The sequence below is a fragment of the Lathamus discolor genome, chromosome 2, assembly GCF_037157495.1.
Source record: "Lathamus discolor isolate bLatDis1 chromosome 2, bLatDis1.hap1, whole genome shotgun sequence".
NCBI classification, from domain to species: Eukaryota; Metazoa; Chordata; class Aves; order Psittaciformes; family Psittacidae; genus Lathamus; species Lathamus discolor.
This window is the reverse complement of record NC_088885.1, coordinates 53,517,113-53,537,558: the sequence shown is the minus strand read 5'-3', so window position 1 is coordinate 53,537,558 and position 20,446 is coordinate 53,517,113. Positions and strand designations below refer to the sequence as shown.

At 40.5% G+C, this 20,446-nt stretch overlaps 1 protein-coding gene across 10 annotated transcripts in view; it reads right to left on the bottom strand.

Annotated features, from left to right (window-relative positions):
* Positions 1 to 7,293: 7,293 nt before the first annotated feature.
* Positions 7,294 to 20,446, bottom strand: part of PRKAG2 (protein kinase AMP-activated non-catalytic subunit gamma 2) — a 223,743-nt gene continuing 210,590 nt past the window's right edge. For 8 of the 10 annotated variants that reach the window (XM_065666839.1, XM_065666842.1, XM_065666843.1 and 5 more), the window contains 8 exons: positions 19,558 to 19,603; positions 19,004 to 19,058; positions 17,141 to 17,267; positions 16,213 to 16,378; positions 15,839 to 15,876; positions 12,927 to 13,073; positions 10,545 to 10,638; positions 7,294 to 8,052 (listed from right to left, as the gene is read on the bottom strand). In XM_065666839.1, coding sequence (XP_065522911.1) covers positions 8,021 to 8,052; positions 10,545 to 10,638; positions 12,927 to 13,073; positions 15,839 to 15,876; positions 16,213 to 16,378; positions 17,141 to 17,267; positions 19,004 to 19,058; positions 19,558 to 19,603 — 705 coding nt within the window. In that variant the 3' untranslated portion in view covers positions 7,294 to 8,020. Of the gene's footprint in view, positions 8,053 to 10,544; positions 10,639 to 12,926; positions 13,074 to 14,970; positions 15,157 to 15,838; positions 15,877 to 16,212; positions 16,379 to 17,140; positions 17,268 to 19,003; positions 19,059 to 19,557; positions 19,604 to 20,446 lie in introns of those variants that run through there. The other 2 variants (XR_010609971.1, XR_010609970.1) reach the window with 2 other exon arrangements.

Sequence of the window (20,446 nt, the reverse complement as noted above, 5' to 3'; positions counted from 1 at the left end):
ACCTCGCCGCCGCCGAGAGCCGGCGCCAGGCGCCGCGAGGGGAAAAACTCCCTGCGTCATGCCTTCCCCCGGCCCGCCCCCCGCGCACGCCGATTGGGTGGCGTGGCGGCAGAGCGGGCGGTGATTGGCGGAGGGCGGCCAGCCTGCGGTTAACAGACGGCGTTCAAAGCGCAGGGCGAGCGGGGGAATTGGGCGGGAGGGTGTCCGGAAGCCGCGCGCCTGCCGCAGGGGTGGGCGGTGTGTCCCGCGCGGCGCGGCGGGCTCCAACGGCCGCCGCGGCCCTGAGGGGAGAGCCTTACCCTTGCCCGCCGTCACCGGCGCCCCCCGTCTCGGGCCCGGGGAGCGGCTGCACGGCCACACGGCCAGCCCGAGCCGCTGTCCCTTCATGGCCCGGAGCGCTGCGGGCCATTGGCAGCTGCCGGCTTCCCGGTGAGGGCAGCGGGCAGCCGGCCGCGCTGACAGTCCGTACGGCCGGAGGCTCCAAGGACGCCGGCGCCGGGCCGCCCGTCCCTAAGAGGGTCGCTCCCGTCGGGATGTGGCGCTTGTTTAAAATCATGTCGGTGGTTCTTCGGAGCGTTCTCAAGCGCGCAGATAAACGGCTGGGGAAGCGCCGGTTTTGAGCAGCTGTTAAGGGTTGGCAGTTGCATGTAAAGTGAAGGGATTTCTGCGCGTGGAAAGATACGTTAACTGAGATCCAAGCGGTGGTGAGTTTTCCACCTGGAAAAAAGTGAGTGCTGCAGGTAATAATAGTGACTTAAACACTTAATGGATGCAGAAGTTCAGGGAGACAAAAGAAAATCAGGAAACATGCCTTTCCCCCCTCTTCTGCTACTTCTTTTCAACGCACTTTTGGTGATACCATTTCACGTTTTCTTGAAAAGTGAACATTACTTACTGCATTGGGGTTTTACATGCATCCTGTTCTTTTTTGGGCTACACTGGTACCTGACATGAAAATATGCCAGGGTACAACTCACTGATACAAGTAAACCAACCCAACAGCTTGATGATGTTAAGGCAGGTGGGTTGCCACATCCTCCCTGATTCTCAAACGTTTATCCCACTGGGTAAGAGGGCAGGGAACTGAAGCAAAACAATGAGCTATTTATACACAAAAGCAATAGGCTTCTAAAGAAGCAGACAGCTTTAAGGATATACCTGGGTTTTTGGGAATGCTCTGATTACGCATGTCATAGAATGGTTTGTGTTGTAAGGGACATTAAAGATCACCAGTTCCAAGCCCCCTGCCATGGGCAAGGGCACCTTCCACTAGACCAGGTTGCTCCAAGTTGCCTCCAGCCTGGCCTTGAACACTGCCAGGGATGGGGCAGTCACAGCTTCTCTGGGCAACCTGTGCCAGGGCCTCACCGGCCTCACCACCCTCACAGTAAAGAACTTATTCCTAATGTCTAATCTCAATCTCCGCCTGTCAGTTAACAACCATTACCCTTTGGCCTATCACTGCCTGCCCTCGTAAAAAGCCCCTCTCCAGCTTTCTTGTCAGCCCCTTTAGGCACTGGAAGCTGCTCTAAGGTCTCCCCGGCGTCTTTTCTCCAGGCTGAACAAGCCCAACTTTCTCAGCCTGTTTCTGTAGGAGAGGTGCTCCAGCCCTTGGAGCACCTTTTTGGCCTCTTCTGGATTCACTCCATGATCTGGATTATAGGATCATCATTACAGTCATCTTCCAGATTATAAGATCATAAAACCAACTACTGGTAACCTGTGAACTAGCACGTATGATGTTCTTGAGTGGATGTACATGACATGTACATGATGTACATGGGTGTACATGACAAACAAATAGTTATTTCATGAGAAAACGGGGTTTATGTACTTTGTAAGTGATGGCTGCGGTCAGTATCACTATGCATGCTCCTTTTCCATGTCCAGCCTCTCTATAACACTGCAGTACAGATTCCCACTTCACCAGAGCTCTAGAGCATCATGCTGCAGGGATTGGTGCAATGCTGCCACACAGACGAAGGGGGTGGGCCTGCAGGAAGGGAGTAGCATGTGGAAATCCTACCTTTTTGAGCAGTCATACTGTTTAAGGCTCTCCCAGCAGTGCAGAGGGACAGTCCTGCCCAGCATAGATCACTGTATGCCTTTGTCTTGCTTGTTTTAAAAGACATAAATCTTTTTGAGACACAAGGATTGCAGGACCCTACCTCGCATAGATCTGGAGCTGTGCTGTCATCTTTGCACTTGCAAAATTTAGGATGAGCCAAATTCACTGAAACAGAAGTCTGAAAGAACTGAGATAAGAGTTACCTTCAAGGGACTCAAATGGATTTGGAAACGCGGGTAAAGTTTGTGGCAGTTATGCTTCCAATTTCCGTATCCTTACAGTTTTCATTCCTTGCACGTTGTATTTAGGCACAGTGCTTTTCATGCTGCTGAAACCTAATTGTGTTTTCAGAAAATACATAAATACCCTTCCATATACTCAGAGTGGTGAGCATCAGTATTCTTCAATTCGTGAGAGTTTCTGGGTTTGCTGTCTCCTTAATGGCCCTCTTCTCTTGATTAGGTCTTTTCCCTTACCCCACTCACCTTTTGGACCCTTTTCTGTTTGTCTTGTTCCCATTATTATGCACTTGTTCACTCTACTCACAAGAGCTCACTGCTGCAGGGTTTCTGCTCCCCCCTTCAGCTGCTTTATTTACTGCCTCCACTTGCAATGGAGTTGGCCAGCCTTAGGATATGCTCCACACTTGCTCAGTCTGTGTAGTGGCAGGAGCACAGAGCTCACCCTTCTTGGGCATGGGTGGGTTTTAAACTTGTAGAAAACAAAACAACTTTCCTTTGTTCTGTTGGTTCTTTGGAGTTAGCTAATAATCCTTATTCCATCAGGATCATGTAAATTCTTTGTTCTATCTTGACCAGGACGCTTGAAATACAGGCAAGTACAGAGCTTTCAGGGAACTTTGTCATTTCTGTATGCTCTAGGACTTGGTGATACCGCTGACTGGGACACTGCTACTCGAGCGGTACCAGGTTAAGCAGAGATGCGAGAATCTGGATGGCAGTAAGGCTGTCATTGCATTTCTCCTGCCCAGATGAAGCATGAATGCTTCCTGAAGTGGTCTGGGGCAGAGGAGAAACACAAGTTTAGCTGTGACCGTCTGATCAGTGCATTTTGCACTCTTTGAATTCCTATTGTTTATATGTTTAGGGCTGAACAGCTTCACATACTTACTAAGCAGCCCTTTGCTAACGTTCTCTCCCCCCTCTAGTAAGAGTCTAAGTGTGATGGTCAGGTTGTGGTTTCACAGTGCAGCATTCTGTAGCAGCGGCAGCTTTAGGGATGAGGGCTTTGCCTTTGCACTCCCTGGCCCTAGTCCAGCTTCTTCATTTCTAGTGCTTGCAAGTTGTGCTGTGAACTACAGTGGAACATAAAAAACTCTGGGACAAGTGACATACACAATGCACCAGCGCTATTCCAGGCCTGCTTTGCATCTCACTTCAGCAGATACTCCTTCAGCTCAAATGTGGCTTTTGGCTCAGTTCAGATAATAAATCACATTAATTTACTGTAAATGAGTTAACAATAAACAAGTGCAATGAGTGCAACATATCAGGTATGGCCTAGGTTTTGAAAGAAAGAATATCAAAAGCGAGAGGTGCAAACACCAATAGAGTGTCTGCAGTGAGATCAGGAAAAGAGGTTGAGGGAGGCTGCAAAAACAGAACGTGTCTGTCTTTTGTTGCCTCCATGTGCTTTTCTGTGACAGAGGAAAAACCATGGTGAATTTCATGCAGTGAATGTAATTCAACAGTCAAGTATTTTTATGATGATACAGTACATGCAAACCCACAAACACTGCTACTCAGATTCCAAATGCAGAACAGCTCTGACTTGTACATTGAATTCCTGTAACAGCAATTACTGGCGTAATTACCTGCTCTGTCCCTTGGCAAATCAGGACCTTCCCGAGGAGTTTTTTGAAGTGTGTCCAGTGTTTGCATTGGGCATGCTTCCACACGCACAGCACAGGCTCTGCTGCCCACAGAGGTTACAAAGTACATTCAGTTCCATCTTATACTTGTGCCTGCTACCTCCTGCATTTTCACAGCGATCGTGTTTTCCAATATTCAGACAGAAACACTGGCAAAATGATAGAAGAAGCAAATTACAGAATTAACTCAGTTCACAGGGGCTGTTCGCATCACAGGTGCTGGTAGGCAGCTGGCAGGCACGCACTCTATAGCTACTTTTTTTTTTTCCCCTAAAGGAAGGAACGTGTTGTATGAGTACAGGTCACCTCCCGTTCCCATCCACCTCAGTGGGAACAGGTCTGACTGCAATCATCAGAATACAAATGGAGACCAAGAAAGTGACTTTCAAAACCACATTTAAATTAAGACCTGAAGTTAAGACTGAAGAGCAGTGGCTGCAGAACATTCTTTTTGCATAAATGCATTATGTGGGTGCAGGGTAGTATTAAATTATTTAGAATGACATTTTCCTCTGGAAATTACCCCTAATAAGTGTTCAATATGGGTGAAAGTTCATAGAAACTTTTGAAGTAAGCCGGTTACTTCTAAAACTGGCTGGAGAGCTCAGCATGAACAGTTAAAGAGCCTGCTGTGTGACAGGATTACGCACACATGGTTTCCCTTCTAGTTGGACTCAAGCTGAAAGACTCCAATTTACCCTGTGCTCTCTTGAAAGATGGCAAGGAATGCTCTCAAAGCACTCCTTGCCATGTCAGGCAGATTCCTGTTGTTTGCTGTAGGGACAAGAGCTCATGCCTTGGAAAGCAAGGCTGGTTCTTTCTGTGTTACCTGAACATTTCCGGCAGAGTAATATTCCTTAAGGAGATGGATAGGCCTTGCATATGCAACAATTGCAGCTCAGTCCCCAGTAAACAGTAAATATTGTCTGCAGGGTCTCAGAGATCTCAGATCTTTTAATTACATGGATTTCAAGGAAAACATTTTTATCAGTCAAGTGATCAATGCCAGCAAAAGGTGATTTTTTTTTCCTATGATGTTTCTCTTAGATACTGAAAAATATTGAGGACTGAAGTTTACTAAGACACATTCTTCTTGTACCTGAACAGCTAAAAATATCCAACGTGGGTACAACCTAACAATCTGCTCCCTTCCAAGATGCTTTTTAGAATTATCATTTTTCACAGACCTCTCTTGCTGGGCAAGCAAATGCACAGGGCAGCACAGGAATCACTCGCATGCTTTACAGTCCTGCATCCATTTCTGGAGCATCTCAGCCTCCAGCCCCAAGATCTTCTGCACTACTGAACAGGCTTTGAGCAGTCACTGGAAGCTTCCTGCCATCTCCACGTGCAGCACAGTCCCGTCTGGGGAAAGAAAGGGAGCACCTGGAACCACTGCTGCGGTCTCGGGTCTGTCCAGAGGAAAGAATGTGTAAGAGCTGGAGTCATTCTTCTTTCTCCATGGCTGAGGCCTCTCATGAGCCACATAAGGAGCCCTAAACCTATAAAGAAAGCTTTACTTGCATTGTCACTTTAACCTGGTACCTGCAGCTGTGCTGCTGAGTCACCCTGCCTTTCTCTACCCTCACTTATTCCTGTCCCTCTCTTATGCTGGAGCAAGCATTTTTCTAGCTCTGTAGTAGATGATCTGTATGAAAACCAACATGATTTCTTAGTTTTGCTTACTGCACCAGCACTGGTACTTGTGCCAGGACAAACAGAGTGCTTTACTACCAGCACTGCTGCTTATCCGTGCTGCAGCATTGCACCGTGATTCTACTTCCCACAAATTCAAAGTGATTCCAGAAAGTAAGGGTGGAAATGCTCTAAATACAGTTCTGTATCACTGAGGAGGCTGGGATATCCCATAATCAGGGTAGTCGTGCATCCACAGGACATCCACGACACTTGTAACATGTTAAAATAGGAGGTTTGTATATAGTTGTTCGTAAACTGCCAATTCATTCTGGCTTGCTGTATGCTCATTTATGCAGACAGACCCAAAGCTGTCTGTGTGGAACAGGGCCAGAGACTTTCTGCTAGAAAACAAAGAATATAAAAAAAGTACTTATCAGTCGTTTAACCCTTCTCTTCAAAAAATACCTTGAATATAGGGCTGGAGAATATGCTCATGCAGACTAGTGAAGGGTGGAGAGATCTCACGATGCATTTAGGTAGTCTTCCATAGGGGTGCTGGAGCAATACCTGCACCTTCACAAAGCTGCAGCTCTGGTGGCACTGCTGACCACATCCCCTCCAGACAAGATTCTCCTCTACCACAAATTATCCCCCACACCGCATGAAGAACAAAAGCAGCTATTTTTAGTTTCTGTCATTCCATCTCCCCAAAGATAACGAGAGCTGTGCTGATGTCATCTCTGATGGCAGCAATCGACAACAGACCTGAAGGTCACTGCTGTTAGGCCAACCCAGCTATTTCAATTCAACACCATCTGAAATTGCAGGAACAGCATCAGTACCTACCTGGTCAGAAGAGCTGCTGGAAGAGACATGACAGCGTTTTTCACAGAGTAAGACAGAAAGAGGTAAAGTCTGACAACAGTTTCCATTATGTACTACAGGAATGTTTTCATACATTAAAGATGCCAGTAAGAATGAAATTTTCTACACATCTAGTTCAAAATTTAAATTCTCATAGAAAGGGTAAAAGTTCTGAAGAAAGGGTTTTTTCATGATTCTGAAAACCCTCATTTCATAAGCAAACAAAAAAACTGTTAACCTTTTTGCTCAAGGCTTATAAATGGAAAGAGAAGAGATTGATTTACTGTGCTATTCCAGTACAGTATCTAAGCTGGAAACACAGTAAAAAGCTGTACCACCTGCATTACTCCATTAGCACAAGCCACATTTAAAGTCGAAGGAAGTAAGAATGCCTCTATCCCTAGTTTGCACTAATCAAAATGCACGTACATTTATTCATACATGCAAAAGAACTGGCCAAGAACTGCTAAAACCAAACTGGTGTTGTAGGGTTTAATTTCTTCCATCTACAAGGATCTACAGTTATAAAAGTTTCATCTTCAAACTTTACAGTACATTTACACATGAGCAAATACCCCACAGCTTTCCTCGCTCCTCTGCATCTGTACAAGTCATATACAATAAAAAGTTTGTGTACAAGCATTGTTTTGCACTTTAATACAGCTGAAAATCTTGTTCTGTGGCACCTTGTTTCCTCCACAGTGCCTGCATGTTACAGTATGGAACACTTTGGATCCATGCTTCTGAGATCTTGAGCTCAAGTAGTATGGACTGATCAACAGGCCACAGCTTCCGCAACTCCAAGGTTTTAAATAATGAGAAGATCTACTGCTTGTTTGTATAACAATCAACAGTTTATTAATGGATATGGTGAAATTTTAGCTATCCACCAAAAGATGTGTAAAAAATTGTCATGAAAGTAAAAATAAATAAAGCCGTTTTTAAAATCAGTCTTGTTTTACATCTCAGTTCAGAATGCAACATTTAACACAAAACTGTCATTGAAGTTTGAAAGAAGTCTACTGATATTCAAATTACAGCTTTTATGACAAATCTAATGAGAACTGAAACTGATTTGGTTTTAGGTTTAAAGACTTTCACATTCAAATACAGTGTCTCGTTTAGCACAATACTTCCTTTGACAGTGATGGGCAACAGTGATGACATATTGCTGTATTTTGACATAAGGCACTATGATATGAATATGCCATACACTTGCCTTATGTCACATATATCCATTGCTGACCAGTGACTTCTGTCAAATACAAAACGAAAAAGTTTCAGAATACAGTGCATTTTAATGAAGGACATCATGTGAAGTCTTCCAGCAAATGTTTTGAAGACGTTTTGAAATACAAGCCTACATTTTAACATAAGCTTTTGTCATGCTGCTTTTTTTGCGACATCACTGGGGGGAATAGACTCATCATCCATCACTAAGTCCCAATACACACTCTCAACCATCCTGCTCTGTTCTACTGCAGTCACTGTTCTTGAGACAAACTTGACCCAGAAACTTTGTTCAATTTCTCCTACAAACGTGTGTACATTCACCGCAGTCATTCACTTTCAGGCTCCTTTTGTTTGGCACCTGTTAACAGAAGAGGAAAGCACGTGTAATTTCCTTATGCACATAACACTTGGCTTCTGGAAAAGCACTGCTTGTTCTGAATGCTGGAGCTTTGCCTAACCACAACACCAGAACCTTTGTACTGAATACCATTTATAAAGAAGATACTGCAGGATTGCTAAATGCTAATGTAAAGCACAGTGAGGAAGGCATCAAGACCATTATTGCATCTAACTTCACTAGCAAGTCTACGTAACTTCTGGCAAGCTACTAATAGTGGCTTGCAGGATTCTCCCCGGTACAAGAGTGTATTTTAAAAACCTTCAACCAAAAAGCCACAGCCCAGACCTGTCCATCAGCTTAGAAGCCAAGCTTAATCTTCATAACAGCCTCAAAAATTCACGTCCTGCTTGAGAACAAGCTATGTAAGAATTCAGTTTAGCTACACTGTGTTGATGGACCTATTTGTCCTGGCTCAGAGGCAGATTCTGCTTGCAGTAGGGATCTGAGAGACTTGTTCAGCAGGATTGCACAGCACCTTGCTTCTTCTCCAAGTACTCAAACCAGCCACATGCTGGGCAATGACTGAACCATACTGTGAGTTTGGCTTGAGCATCCAGCTCTAGAGAGCAAGGACCTCTTGCCAGCAACCTGGAGTTACTACTTGTATAATCAAACACCGAAATACTTGTTAAATACATCCAGTTTTTACAATCACAACCGATATACCCCCCAACCCAACCCTCCAGACTTTAGATCTACACCACAGACATCCTCACCCTTACTTCATGAGACAAATTCCAACCTAAATTGCCCATGGAACTGCAATCTAATGCCCAGCTCTTCCTAAAGATGCCTTCCCTCACTTTAGCTTTTCCAGTGGCATAATCCTGCCTTCGGTTGCTCTAACCCCTGTAACTCAGTACTAAACTCATCTGTGAGCCAGTTCAGCATGCTAAACAGACAAAATTCTGCAGTTTTTGCTGGCTCAATTGCCTGCTAGATCAATGATTTAAAGCAGCTCACAGAGGGATCTCCTGAGTGTGGGTGCTGCCACACACTAAATACCAGAATCACATGGCCCAGAGTATGGGAGCAGGAACTACCCATTTTAGTAACAGAGCACTGTTATATTGGCTCATGGAGTTACAACTTAAGCGTCCATGTAATTCCAGTATAACAAAGCTCTTAGTTTGTCAGTGTCCAGATTTATCTTTTCTGTCTAAACTCTGCTCCATTAACAGTAATGTTCTACTCTCCTTGGATCTTCCTACCCTCTAGTCATGAGGCAAACTACCTCCTCTGCCTGGAGAAGCACAGTCTGCCCATCTTTACACCTCTCTCTTAGGAGGGACATACACCCCTCCATTATCTTTCTAGGCAATGAGCCCATTTAACCCAGGCCTTTTGGCTGATTTCTCAATCTCATCCATACCTTTCACAGAAAGCTGGGTTTCCTGCTCTTCCAGGTCATTAAAAGGAACCAGATGCACTGACATAATACCTCTGTCAGTATCACTGATCACTCTCTTTCAGGGTAGGAATATTACTATTTCAAAAAGCTGCATTAACTTTTCTTAAGTCTACAGAGGAGAAACACTTTATCATGTTATCTATCAGTGCAAGTAAGAAGTCCCAGTTAAGATCATGTTTAGAGTTTTTTTGAAGTACGTATCCAGTTCCATTCATTTAGTCAGTTTTGAGTTTGGGTTGTTTGGGTTTCATTTGAGGCAAAACTGTAATCCTAAAGACATAATTTTTGTCTACCTCACAAAGCCAAAAGAGGGCTTTGCTTTAGTTATTGTGCCACTGAAGCCATTTATGTGGTCTCAGTCAAGTTACAATTAGGAACATTAAGCAGGTTAGTAACTTGGGCAAAACTTGAAAGAAAAAAAATCCAAATCCAATCCCAAACCAATCCCCCTCAATCAACCAACATAAAAGTAGCAGAAATAAGCCCATTATTGGACTTTCTTGTTAAAATTAACCTGATCATGGTTAATAATACACTAGAGATTTCTACTGGCATAATGCTGGTGGCCTGAGGTGCCATTTCCGATACAGATGTGCCAACCAAACACCACAGCATAGCTGGACAACTGCAGGGCTCCAAGGAGGTGGGCTTGCAGAACTAGTGGAGAGCATAGCCCTGTCCACACTAGGAGCACTTGGCCAGAGTACTGAAACTCAGGAAGGTGAAGAAGGCACCCTGTTGTCTATTCAACTTCATCCTGTTTTTCCTGTTAAAACGTTAATCAAGACCTTTTCCTAAAAGGATACATGAATAGTAATGACATTCATGAAGCTTCTGCATGCATTTCTCAGGGAGCGAAAGACTGACAACATTTTATCAGCTTTTTTCTGAAGAGAAATAAATACTGTATATAAGAACTATGACTAACCAGATATAAAGTTAAAAATCAAAAGCTTCTTATTGTCAAATACATTAAAACCAGCAGGGTGCACACACTACCAAATGACTTATGGCAAAGGTCAGAAGGCAATGTTCATACCTGCAGGTGTGAGTACCAAAGCCTGTAGAATGTCAGAAAGCGAGATGATACCCACAATGCTATCTGCTTCATTCACTACCACCAAACGATGAACCTGCCAGCAGGGAAAATATTTTGAGAGATATTTGCCTTATTTAAAGTAACAGCTGAAGCAAAGAAAAAATAACAGTAAATCTTAAAGTAACGCAGTATGAAGACAAGTAGAAAAAAACCAAGTGGTTCAAAAATGTTAGCAATACCAATCTCACCCAGCAATACAAATAAGCTTGCCCTACATAAATGAAAACAAGTGCATGTTTAAAAAACACACAGCTATCTGACACAGCAACAAAATCAGATTTGAAGTGACAGGTAAGCCAAGATTTAAAATACTTCTGCTCTCAAAAATTGTCACTCATAGCAAACACTTTTCCCCAACTTAAGACACTCTGCCCAACTCCACCTGTGATCTCAAGAAGTAAGATACAGGAATAAAATGAGGCTTCCTTCTGAAAAATACTTTCTCAGAGTGGCACAGCACTAAGATTTGTTGTATCTTGACATGTCTAAGTTGGTTTTAGCTTAATTTTTCTTGTAGGGCTACATGACAGAGTTTAAGACAAAAAAAAAAGATTCAGCTTATCTGTGCAAGTTCACTGGAGAGTTAAACATATGGACACAACTGGGAAGATTTATCAAACTAGGTGTATTTTCACATGATGATCTTATCCTTACAAACCTATTCCGTGAAACATTTTATACTAGAAAACTTTTGTCCTAGCTGTAGGGAAAGTAGGTGAATATTCCTATATCCTGAGTGAGGCTCATTGACCAAAGCAGGCTACAACAGTGAAAAACAACTGCAGAACCTGGAAAGTGTCTTAACGTCATGCCTGGCACCAGAGCCTGGTGCAAGTGGGCAGAGTTGTATAACCTAAACATCACAGCTGAACCAGCTCATAAGTAAGGGATCCTAAAAAGGCTGTTTGTCCAAAGCTGAGAGCCTACTATGTGTTTACTTTTCACCTAAGTGAATTCTCTCTTCACAATTAAGTTCAAATATTCAGCTATAAGGGTAAAAAGAATGTTTCTCATCTTCTCAGAGAGGCAACAGCAAGAAAGATACATCAGTCTCGTTTTAATAGGTATGTTAATTTATGGTTGAGGTCAATCACTTTGCTGCTAATCAGATACAAGTAAAGTGAAGCTCTGAATTATTTGCACAGTCATACCCACCTGACACTGGAAGGAAAGAAAAGAGGTGGGAACAAAGAGAAAAATACTGCCGCATTTTCTTTTTGATGAAAAAAAGAAATTGTGATTTTTTTAGACATGGTTATTCGGTTTTGTATATGCACATATTTAATAACTTTATTCTTCTGTCAGTGTAATGAATTAAAGAAAAATGGACAGTGTATTTGTTTCATTTCCAGTAAGATCAAGCATTTGTCTGGCAGCTAAATATAGACTGTAGTTTTGACTGACTCATTTTTACATATAATCTCGCTATGTTTAGACTGAACCAAAGGGTAGGAGTTGTTCTTAAAACCAAATGTCTACCACCTCTTAACATAGCAAGAAAAGTACCTAAAATTATTCCATTTCAGGCAGAAGCACAAGCAAATGCAGAGTTACAAGCAGAAATTGCTTAATGGAGGTTTTCTAAGGGGTTATTAACAAAGTGGAAGTTTCACTTGTATCAAGTACATGCATGGTTACAGCCTGGAAGCTGGGAAAAATAATCTTGTAATTGAAAAAGCTGAAGCATTGAAATGGAGTTGATCACACTTCAAAGACAACTGAAGCTGGTAATACTGATTTTCTTCTGTAGAGAGATGTATCAGGGGAAGAAGACTTACATCTCCTTCACCTCTGTGTATAAGATCCCAGTACTAACAAACAAGATAAACAGTACCAAAAAGCATAGAAAACACACACCAATAAATCATTTATGAGAGCAGTTAGTGAAGGCTTCTTCACAAGAATTTATTTTCTGGTCCTGTTTCACTCCTGAGAGCGTTGCAGGATTCCATGTGCATTAACTAGACATACCCATCAAATTTCCTGAACCACAGGCCAATCAATCTAGCTACAGGAATTATCTGCAAAACTCATGGCAGGCTTGGAAGAAACACTATTCTTTAAAGAAATCTTTGCATTCAGTTATATCATAAAACAAATGCAAATAACTGAGTATTATTACAGATGTACTGTACAATACTTTGCACATCCCTGTAAGCACCTATAATTTAAGTCTATAAAGCAAACCGATACCCAAAACATGTTATACAGAAATACTTCCAACAAGTAACAAAAATAACTTTGAAAGGATAGATTTTTATTATTTATTAGTTTTGCAATACAACTTTAAACTTACAGTGAAGCCAAAAAAAGCCAACTCACCTCAGCTTTCACTATTCTATCCACAATGGTCTCCAGTGTTTCCAGCATACTGCACTTTACAACACCTTCAAAATACTGAGAACGGTGCTGTAGGGCTTGCGTCACCGTGATATCTAGGTTATTATATGTTTTTTCAGCAGCAAGATTCTGGAAAAGCAAAACAACAAGGCACATAACACATCTCAGTAATAAAGTACTCACCAGAGTAAATATTTTGGCATCAAGCAGATACACATTTCTGGTGCAAATTGAGTCTATTCCAAGTCACATATTAAACAAAGCAATTGCTCTTCAGTTTCATTTTCTGAGAACAGTCAAGCATGCAATTCTGTTAACCCAGTCTGTCATACAGCATTTAACTGATAAAACTGGTGATATGCATTAGGCCACTGAAAATCTCCTTACTTTGCTGTCTGATACTTGGCTTGATATCATTCATCCCACTTTTCCCATGAGTAGAAAAGGTAAAGATGAAGTTCCACAGATTTTAGAATACACAGTATATATTTTAAGAATATGCATTTTTTGTTGTTTTTCCATAGGATAGGGGAGAACACCAACTGCTCTGAACACCACCCATGAAGCAGACCTCAGTAAAGAACTAAGCAGAAAGCCAATTCAAGGTTTTTATCACCTCTCATTTGTGGGCTCAAACTCCCTCTCCTGGACTAAACTGGCACTGCCATTTAATAACTTACATTTCAGTAAGTACTATAAAAATCATATAAATGAAAACCCATTACCACCACTAAAAGTAATAAAATTAGAAAATTTTGAAAGCTGACATGGTCAACTTTCATTTTAAGAACAGGACCATGCTTGTAACAAGAGGACTTTGCCCAGACCAGAAAAAGCTTTCTTTGTAGGTGAGACCATTGCAGTATTTTGATAGTGTTGGTGCATCCTGGCCTACTGATTTTGCATACTCAAGCACTGAAGGAAGAAAGAAGAAGAAAGAAAAAGAAAAAAAGATAAAGAAAGAAAAAGAAAAAGAAAAAAGTAAAGAAAACACTGGACAAATCAATGAAATTAATTTCTGGCTAGAGTATAGTGCGATTGGTCAGGTTTTTGAATTCAATTACTCTGAACATAACAAGATCAGTTGCAGATGATCATGAAGGTACAAGCATGTTTAGTTAACTCATTTAATTAATTCCTAATGAAGACAGTAGGAAAACATAAAGAGCTTCTGCAAACTGAGATCACCCTATACATAATGAACACTCAAGTTATTTATATGCCATCACAACATTTCCAAGTTTCTCCCATCAAGAACCTGAAAATGAATTCAGAAGTCTTAAATTACCTATTAAGTTAGTCAGCTGTATATACAGGCATGGCTTAAACCCCTGATGTAACTAAACATATTAGCCACATGGCTTAAAGATAAAAATCACCAGTTGAATCTTGCAAATTCTGTATTTATTGGAAGATCAGTTTATACATTTCATATATTTACCCCTCCCCTTCCTTTAAAGCCTGCAGATCAGGCTGAAGCAGACAGATGATAAAATTAGAAGCCTTAGAGATTATTACCTTCTAAGAATAGAACCTTTTTCCTCCCATGTAATAAGCAGACTAGTCTACGTGAGGAAGATCTTGAATAATCAGTAGATGCCCTAACTCTTTCCCACATTACTAGCTGGGAGCAAACAATTATATCCCTAAGCCTTCATGATTTTGTTTGTTTCCCTCCCCAGATCCCAGTACATAAATGCTTCCAAAGAAGTGATCGAGCATCTCTAAAAATCCTACAGCTGCTGTTGCCTGTCACTTAAAGCGAGAAAAGAAGCAAAAAACATAATGAACCCTCTTCCTTTTGGTGCCTTTGTGAAAAGAAATGGGAAATAGAGAATCGTCCTGCCTCAAAGGCTAACACAGTTATAAAATAAGTGGAAACACTGAACCCACCAACTGTGAAATTTCATTGTCTTTGATATGTTAGATCACTCCCACTGCAGCTACCACCTATTCACTAACCAGCTTTTATGGCAGAAAAAGATCTTACAGAGCAGAAAATCCCTAATAATAAGAAGACAAACACCTAGAAAAGAAGTCAAGGCCAGCAACATGAAGTTTTCAGCATTAGGAGCACTGTTTGCAGTTAAAGACATTACAAGTTTGAAGTATTTCCATTTGGGACTATTCTTCGTTTTTCTGAAAGCACTCTACACAGCATTTCAACCATCAGGATTCTTCATTAGCACTAGGAGGCTGGGCACTTCAGTGTCTGAAAAATAACGTAGCTATCAGAAGGCAGGTGCATTCAGCTGGGAGAGGACAGGAACAAAAAAGCCCTAAATACGTTTTCAAGACCACGAAACTAGAAGAGCCCTGGCTCCCTGAGGCTGGCAAATCATGGCATGAATCTGACTATGCTGCTGCACTCCTGAGGGAAACTGGAATTCCCACCAGAAACAGTGGCCTGAATCATATCTAACCCAGAAGGCAATACAGACGCAATCCTTTGGAGTCACGCTCACACAAAAGAATGAGCCAAGTACATTCACTGAGAAGGTCAAGTTGTAGGAAATACTCAGACTGCTTGGAGAAATCTGCATTCTCTTGAAAGCAGACCGTAGAATGGTGGTGGCCAGGAATGGAAAATCCTATCTCAAAAATAGAAACAAGGATAAAAAGCCTATGCCCTGTTTTTGTAGGAGTACAGCCAGATCTAATTTTGGGTAACAACCAGAGCAGTAGATGCCTGTGTGCAAGTACTATTTATTGCAATGAGAGCCTAAATAAATAATAATAACTAATAAAATGCTGTGCGGGGTGAATTGAGTATGTTTTATTTCATTTAATTGAAGCCTAAGGAACAAAATAGCTGAAATTTACATATTAACAAATTAATTTACAAATGCTTACTGCATATAAAACATTTAATAGAATTTAAGAAATATACTTACTATTACATCAAATTTGGAATAAATATCTACAACTTTTCCTAAAAAGAAAACCAGAAGTTAGTAAAGTGCTTGAAATACAAAGTTAGTTATCTTGCTTCCTGCTTTCATTTGTTATTTTGTAATTACACAAAAAACTGACACATCAAGGAGAACCTTCCCCCCACCCCTCCCCCCCCAAAAAACCCTACCAAAATATGAAGTGCTTCCAAGCCTATCAACCTACATCCTGCATAAATATTTCTTTATATTCTCTTTTGCCCCTTACCCTCCCCTTGCCCCTTTTATTCTGTCTCCACCACCCAGCCCAACATCAGTTCAGGGTTCAGCACCATTTATCTTACCACGCTTCTGTATAGAGAAGACCCAACACACACCTGACTCATCCACAACAGGTAATGCCGATATCCTTCTCTCTACAAATATATTCAAGGCTTTAATGATAGGAGTGTCTGGATGTATGAAGGCAATGTTGTGGTAAGTTCCTATTCCAAGTTCATCCAGATTCTTCTTCATAAAGGCAGGCTTTGGCATCTCTGACATCTAGGAAAGGCAGAATTACTGTATTTACAGGGCAGTTTTCTACAACCACCATGTTTCCACACCTATTATGCTTCCATATAATTGGTATGTGTATTAGGAAATCCATATTCACTCATCCATCTACAGACTCCAAATGATTGTTACAGACCCTTACAATAATCTGCTACTAAATTAACATAAAGCCAAAACAAGCTCACATCTAGAAGTAGTATTTCTGTTCAAAGCTGCTCTAAATTAAGACTATACTACTACTTTTTCTCATTTATTCATTTTTGTAGTAACCTATCGCTAAAAGCTTTTGATCTTAAGGTATTTCATTCCCACTGGAACTGTAGAGAGATGACAGCAAGACATACTATACTGAATGCTTATTTAGCACTCTTTTTGATTCGTTGTGCTTCCTGTCTATTCCTGTGACTAATGTAACCGACAGTGAGTAATGATAATCTCATCTCTGGGAGACAATTCATTTTTCTTTTCATGAAAACAAGCTTGTGAAGCTGGGTAGATCTTCCAGAAAGGACAGCAAATTACTCAGCCAAAAGAAGTCCTTGCTGTTTAGGTTTCTTTAAATGACTAAGCTTAAATCAAGCTCAAATTTCTCTGTTATCAAAAGGGATATGCATAGGGATATCAAAAGGGATAGGCACAATGAATATGGAATTTTATCAAGAAGTTTCTGTACTAAGACTTAAATTACTTATTAAAGATGTCTACTGAGGGAGAAAATCCATTAAACAAAGCATAACTTGAAATACTTACAAAAAGCTGGAGGAACTTGAGGATTCTTTTATGGGTAAGTATATAAAGTGCATTTCCACTGACTGGATCTATAACTGGCAATCTGTGGATTTTGTTTTTGATCAATGAATATACAGCATCAAAAAGGCTGAGGAGAAAACACATTTTTTTAAGTCATTAATTCTAGCTGGCAATTACAAAAGTCAAGTGATATATACACAGGTTTACAACCCCCCCATGAAGTACACATGATGAGTACTTAACTTACATTATAGTTAATGTTAAAGAAAACACTAATTAAGGGATTTCAAATTAACTTTTGCAGCTGGTTAAAACACAACAACAATATGCTCATGAACACCTAAAACCAGTAAGAAGATGTGACTCAAAGTGACTTTTTATGGTAGAAAGTAGTGAAGAAATATCTCCTCCCAAGTATAAACTTTTTCCAGTGGGTGCTGTGCTCACAGTATCCCTGCACTCAGAATGGATTATTTCTGTTCAGCAACAGTAAATGAGAAGCGGTGTTCTTGCTCTTCCTAGAAAATGTTACAGAAGTTTGAGACTGAGATGCGTTAAGTGCATTTTTATGGATACGTGTATCTGTGCAATTAAGCCAAAACAATTATCTAGTAATTTCACTAAGTTATCATTGAAGATTGGCAAAAAGCTATTCTCAGGGTATCCAAAACATTCCTCCAGACAGTGCAGACTACATTTTAGCAATACTCCAACCTGTGAAAGTCTGCTCTTCATGCAAATAACACTTTTCTTTCTCCCCTTGATCCTAGTGAGACTATGGTAAAACATAGTCACAAAATTGCAATATATCAGGGAGCAGTAAAGTCATTAAAACTTCCATAAACACCTACTTGCTAAACTAGGCTTCTTCCCATACACAATAAACTTTATGTTCCAAGTCCATGGGGATGACTATCCCCATTTGATATACTTGGAGTCAAGACTCCCACCACTACACTATTGATTCTACTCTTGGAGTAAGTATTCAGCTACCACTAAGTGCTGCAGTCTGAGTGTCACAGAAACAAACCCCATTTCTGGATCAGTTCTTAAGCTGACTTGCTGCACTCATTTAGACATGTCCTACTGCATCTGTTTTATTGCAGTACTTATTTTGCTGCACCTTTGACTGAAAACAACACAATTTTTTTGTCTAAACAGTTTTCTTTTCAATCAGTTGCCATTCAAAATACCAAAATACATTCCTTATTGACTTAATTGAATGACTAATTCATGACTTGATAGCAATTCTACTACACCTACTACTACCTACAATGGCATTCTACTACATCTACTACATGAGGATACAGCATATCATTAGTTCTGGTGAAAAGTTCCCTTCACCAGTTTCCTATGATAGGGCGTAAGCAATCTTATTCCACTAACTGAAAGCAAGAATTAATTGCTGAAGAGTTAAGTTTTAAGTAGTACTCAAGTTGCTAAGTGATCAACTACAGCTCTCAAGTTACCTTTGATAAATAAGGTATAATAGCAATTCACAAAACTGTTTCTTTCAAATTCCATCAAGAAAAGAACAGTCAGTCATGTACATTTTAAGGAACCCAAACTAGTAGCAGAGCAAAACAAGACACATATAATCTTTCCTTTAGTTAAAGAAAGTTACTCACATTGACAAGTAACAGACACAAGTTTAACTAAAAATTCTCTTTGGATAATTAAATAAAGGTCCTCACTCACAATAAAAAAAGCTTCCTTTCCCATCTTCTTGATCATAATAAAAGTCAGTCTTTTGTACTCTAGTTTACAACATTAATTGTTTCTTATTATATAAAGTCTTAAATTCAGTACTGAGATGGGAGTTAGTTCATTTCAAGTTAAGCAGACTGAAAAGCAGAATCCTACCTTGCATCTGGGGAGATGTTCACTAAAGGTTTAAACGTCTCTTGTAAATAAAGCTCTGTATGTAAAAAATTAATAGACCATTACCACTCTATATGAAAACACTAGCTTTTTTATGAAAGCATTTTATGAATTAATTCATACAAAGTTAAATGGAAGAAGGGCAGCAAATATACACAGTTCTACTGCTCAAGGACATTCCTCTACATTAAGAGAGCAAAAGTTTTAAGTGAGCCTAAACTGGTTACCACCAGGTGTCACTGCAACAACAGCAAATAATTCTTTACCAGCTCGTTTTGTGTGAGCGTCTGCTGCATGAATACCGCGTGTTATTTCATGGCATACAGTCTATTGTTAACGTTAAGGTTCCTCTCTGCATTCAGTACTTCTGTTCACACCCAGCAGGTTGTATGAATTTCTAGTTAGCGTTTACTATTTCTGCTTTCATTAAGAAGTGTGTGGAGAGACAAGCTAAGCCTATGGTCAATTAAAAATCCACTACACTGAAAAAACACTAGAACATACCGAATTATAAACCAAGTAGTAAATATTCTTACCCCTCCAGGTTTCTATCTTGTGCTCCTCCAATTCATAAATCTGAACCTACAATGGGCAGATGGAAAATTGAGCTTGAAGAATTAATTTTAAATCCAACATCATTAGCAGTACTATAAATATCTGAATAATATCCTTACAGTTCATTGCAGGCAATGTAACAAAGTAAGAACAGCCTAGAATAACATTTCTTGGCAGTAACAAGAAGGGGTGCAATCCTGCTCAATGCAGAGTACCACACTGGACCTATCGTTTCAGGGGACAGGGAAGATCTTTCACATGCCCGGGTTTTGTAGCCTATGCCTCTTCTGGACTCAAAGCCATCTCTGCAGTAATCTATCTCATCTTAAAACAATCACGCTACAGTAAACCTGACGATCCCTCATCACGCCCCCAAACCAGTAAAAGTTTATTACTCTGATTAAATTAATGGCATCTGACAAGCATTTCTCTATGAATTGTAAATATTATCAGCTAACATATCAGATGTCTGCTTCATCCCACTGTTCCCGATTATTTCTTTTTCCCCATTAAAACACAGCATATCTGTTTTAATTGGTAGAGGGAGAATTGTGACATGATGGGAACAAGAAGGGGATGTAAATGTTTGTATGAACATTCAAGCTAGAGAATTTCATCAACTGCCTGCCAATGGGAATTTTAAATTACAGTTAATTGAAGTCAACAGATCTCCAAGTGATTGTGTAATTTGGCCAGGTGACAAAACTACTTGCATATATTTAACTAGTTTACTCTACGCCATCACTCCAAGAACAGAGTAACCTTTTCAGGCATCTAAGCCTCTGTAAAATAGCATCCTGCTTAACTCCACATACTCTTTTTGGAATAGCTCTATCATAGTTATGAGACAAAGATGATTATACATAAACA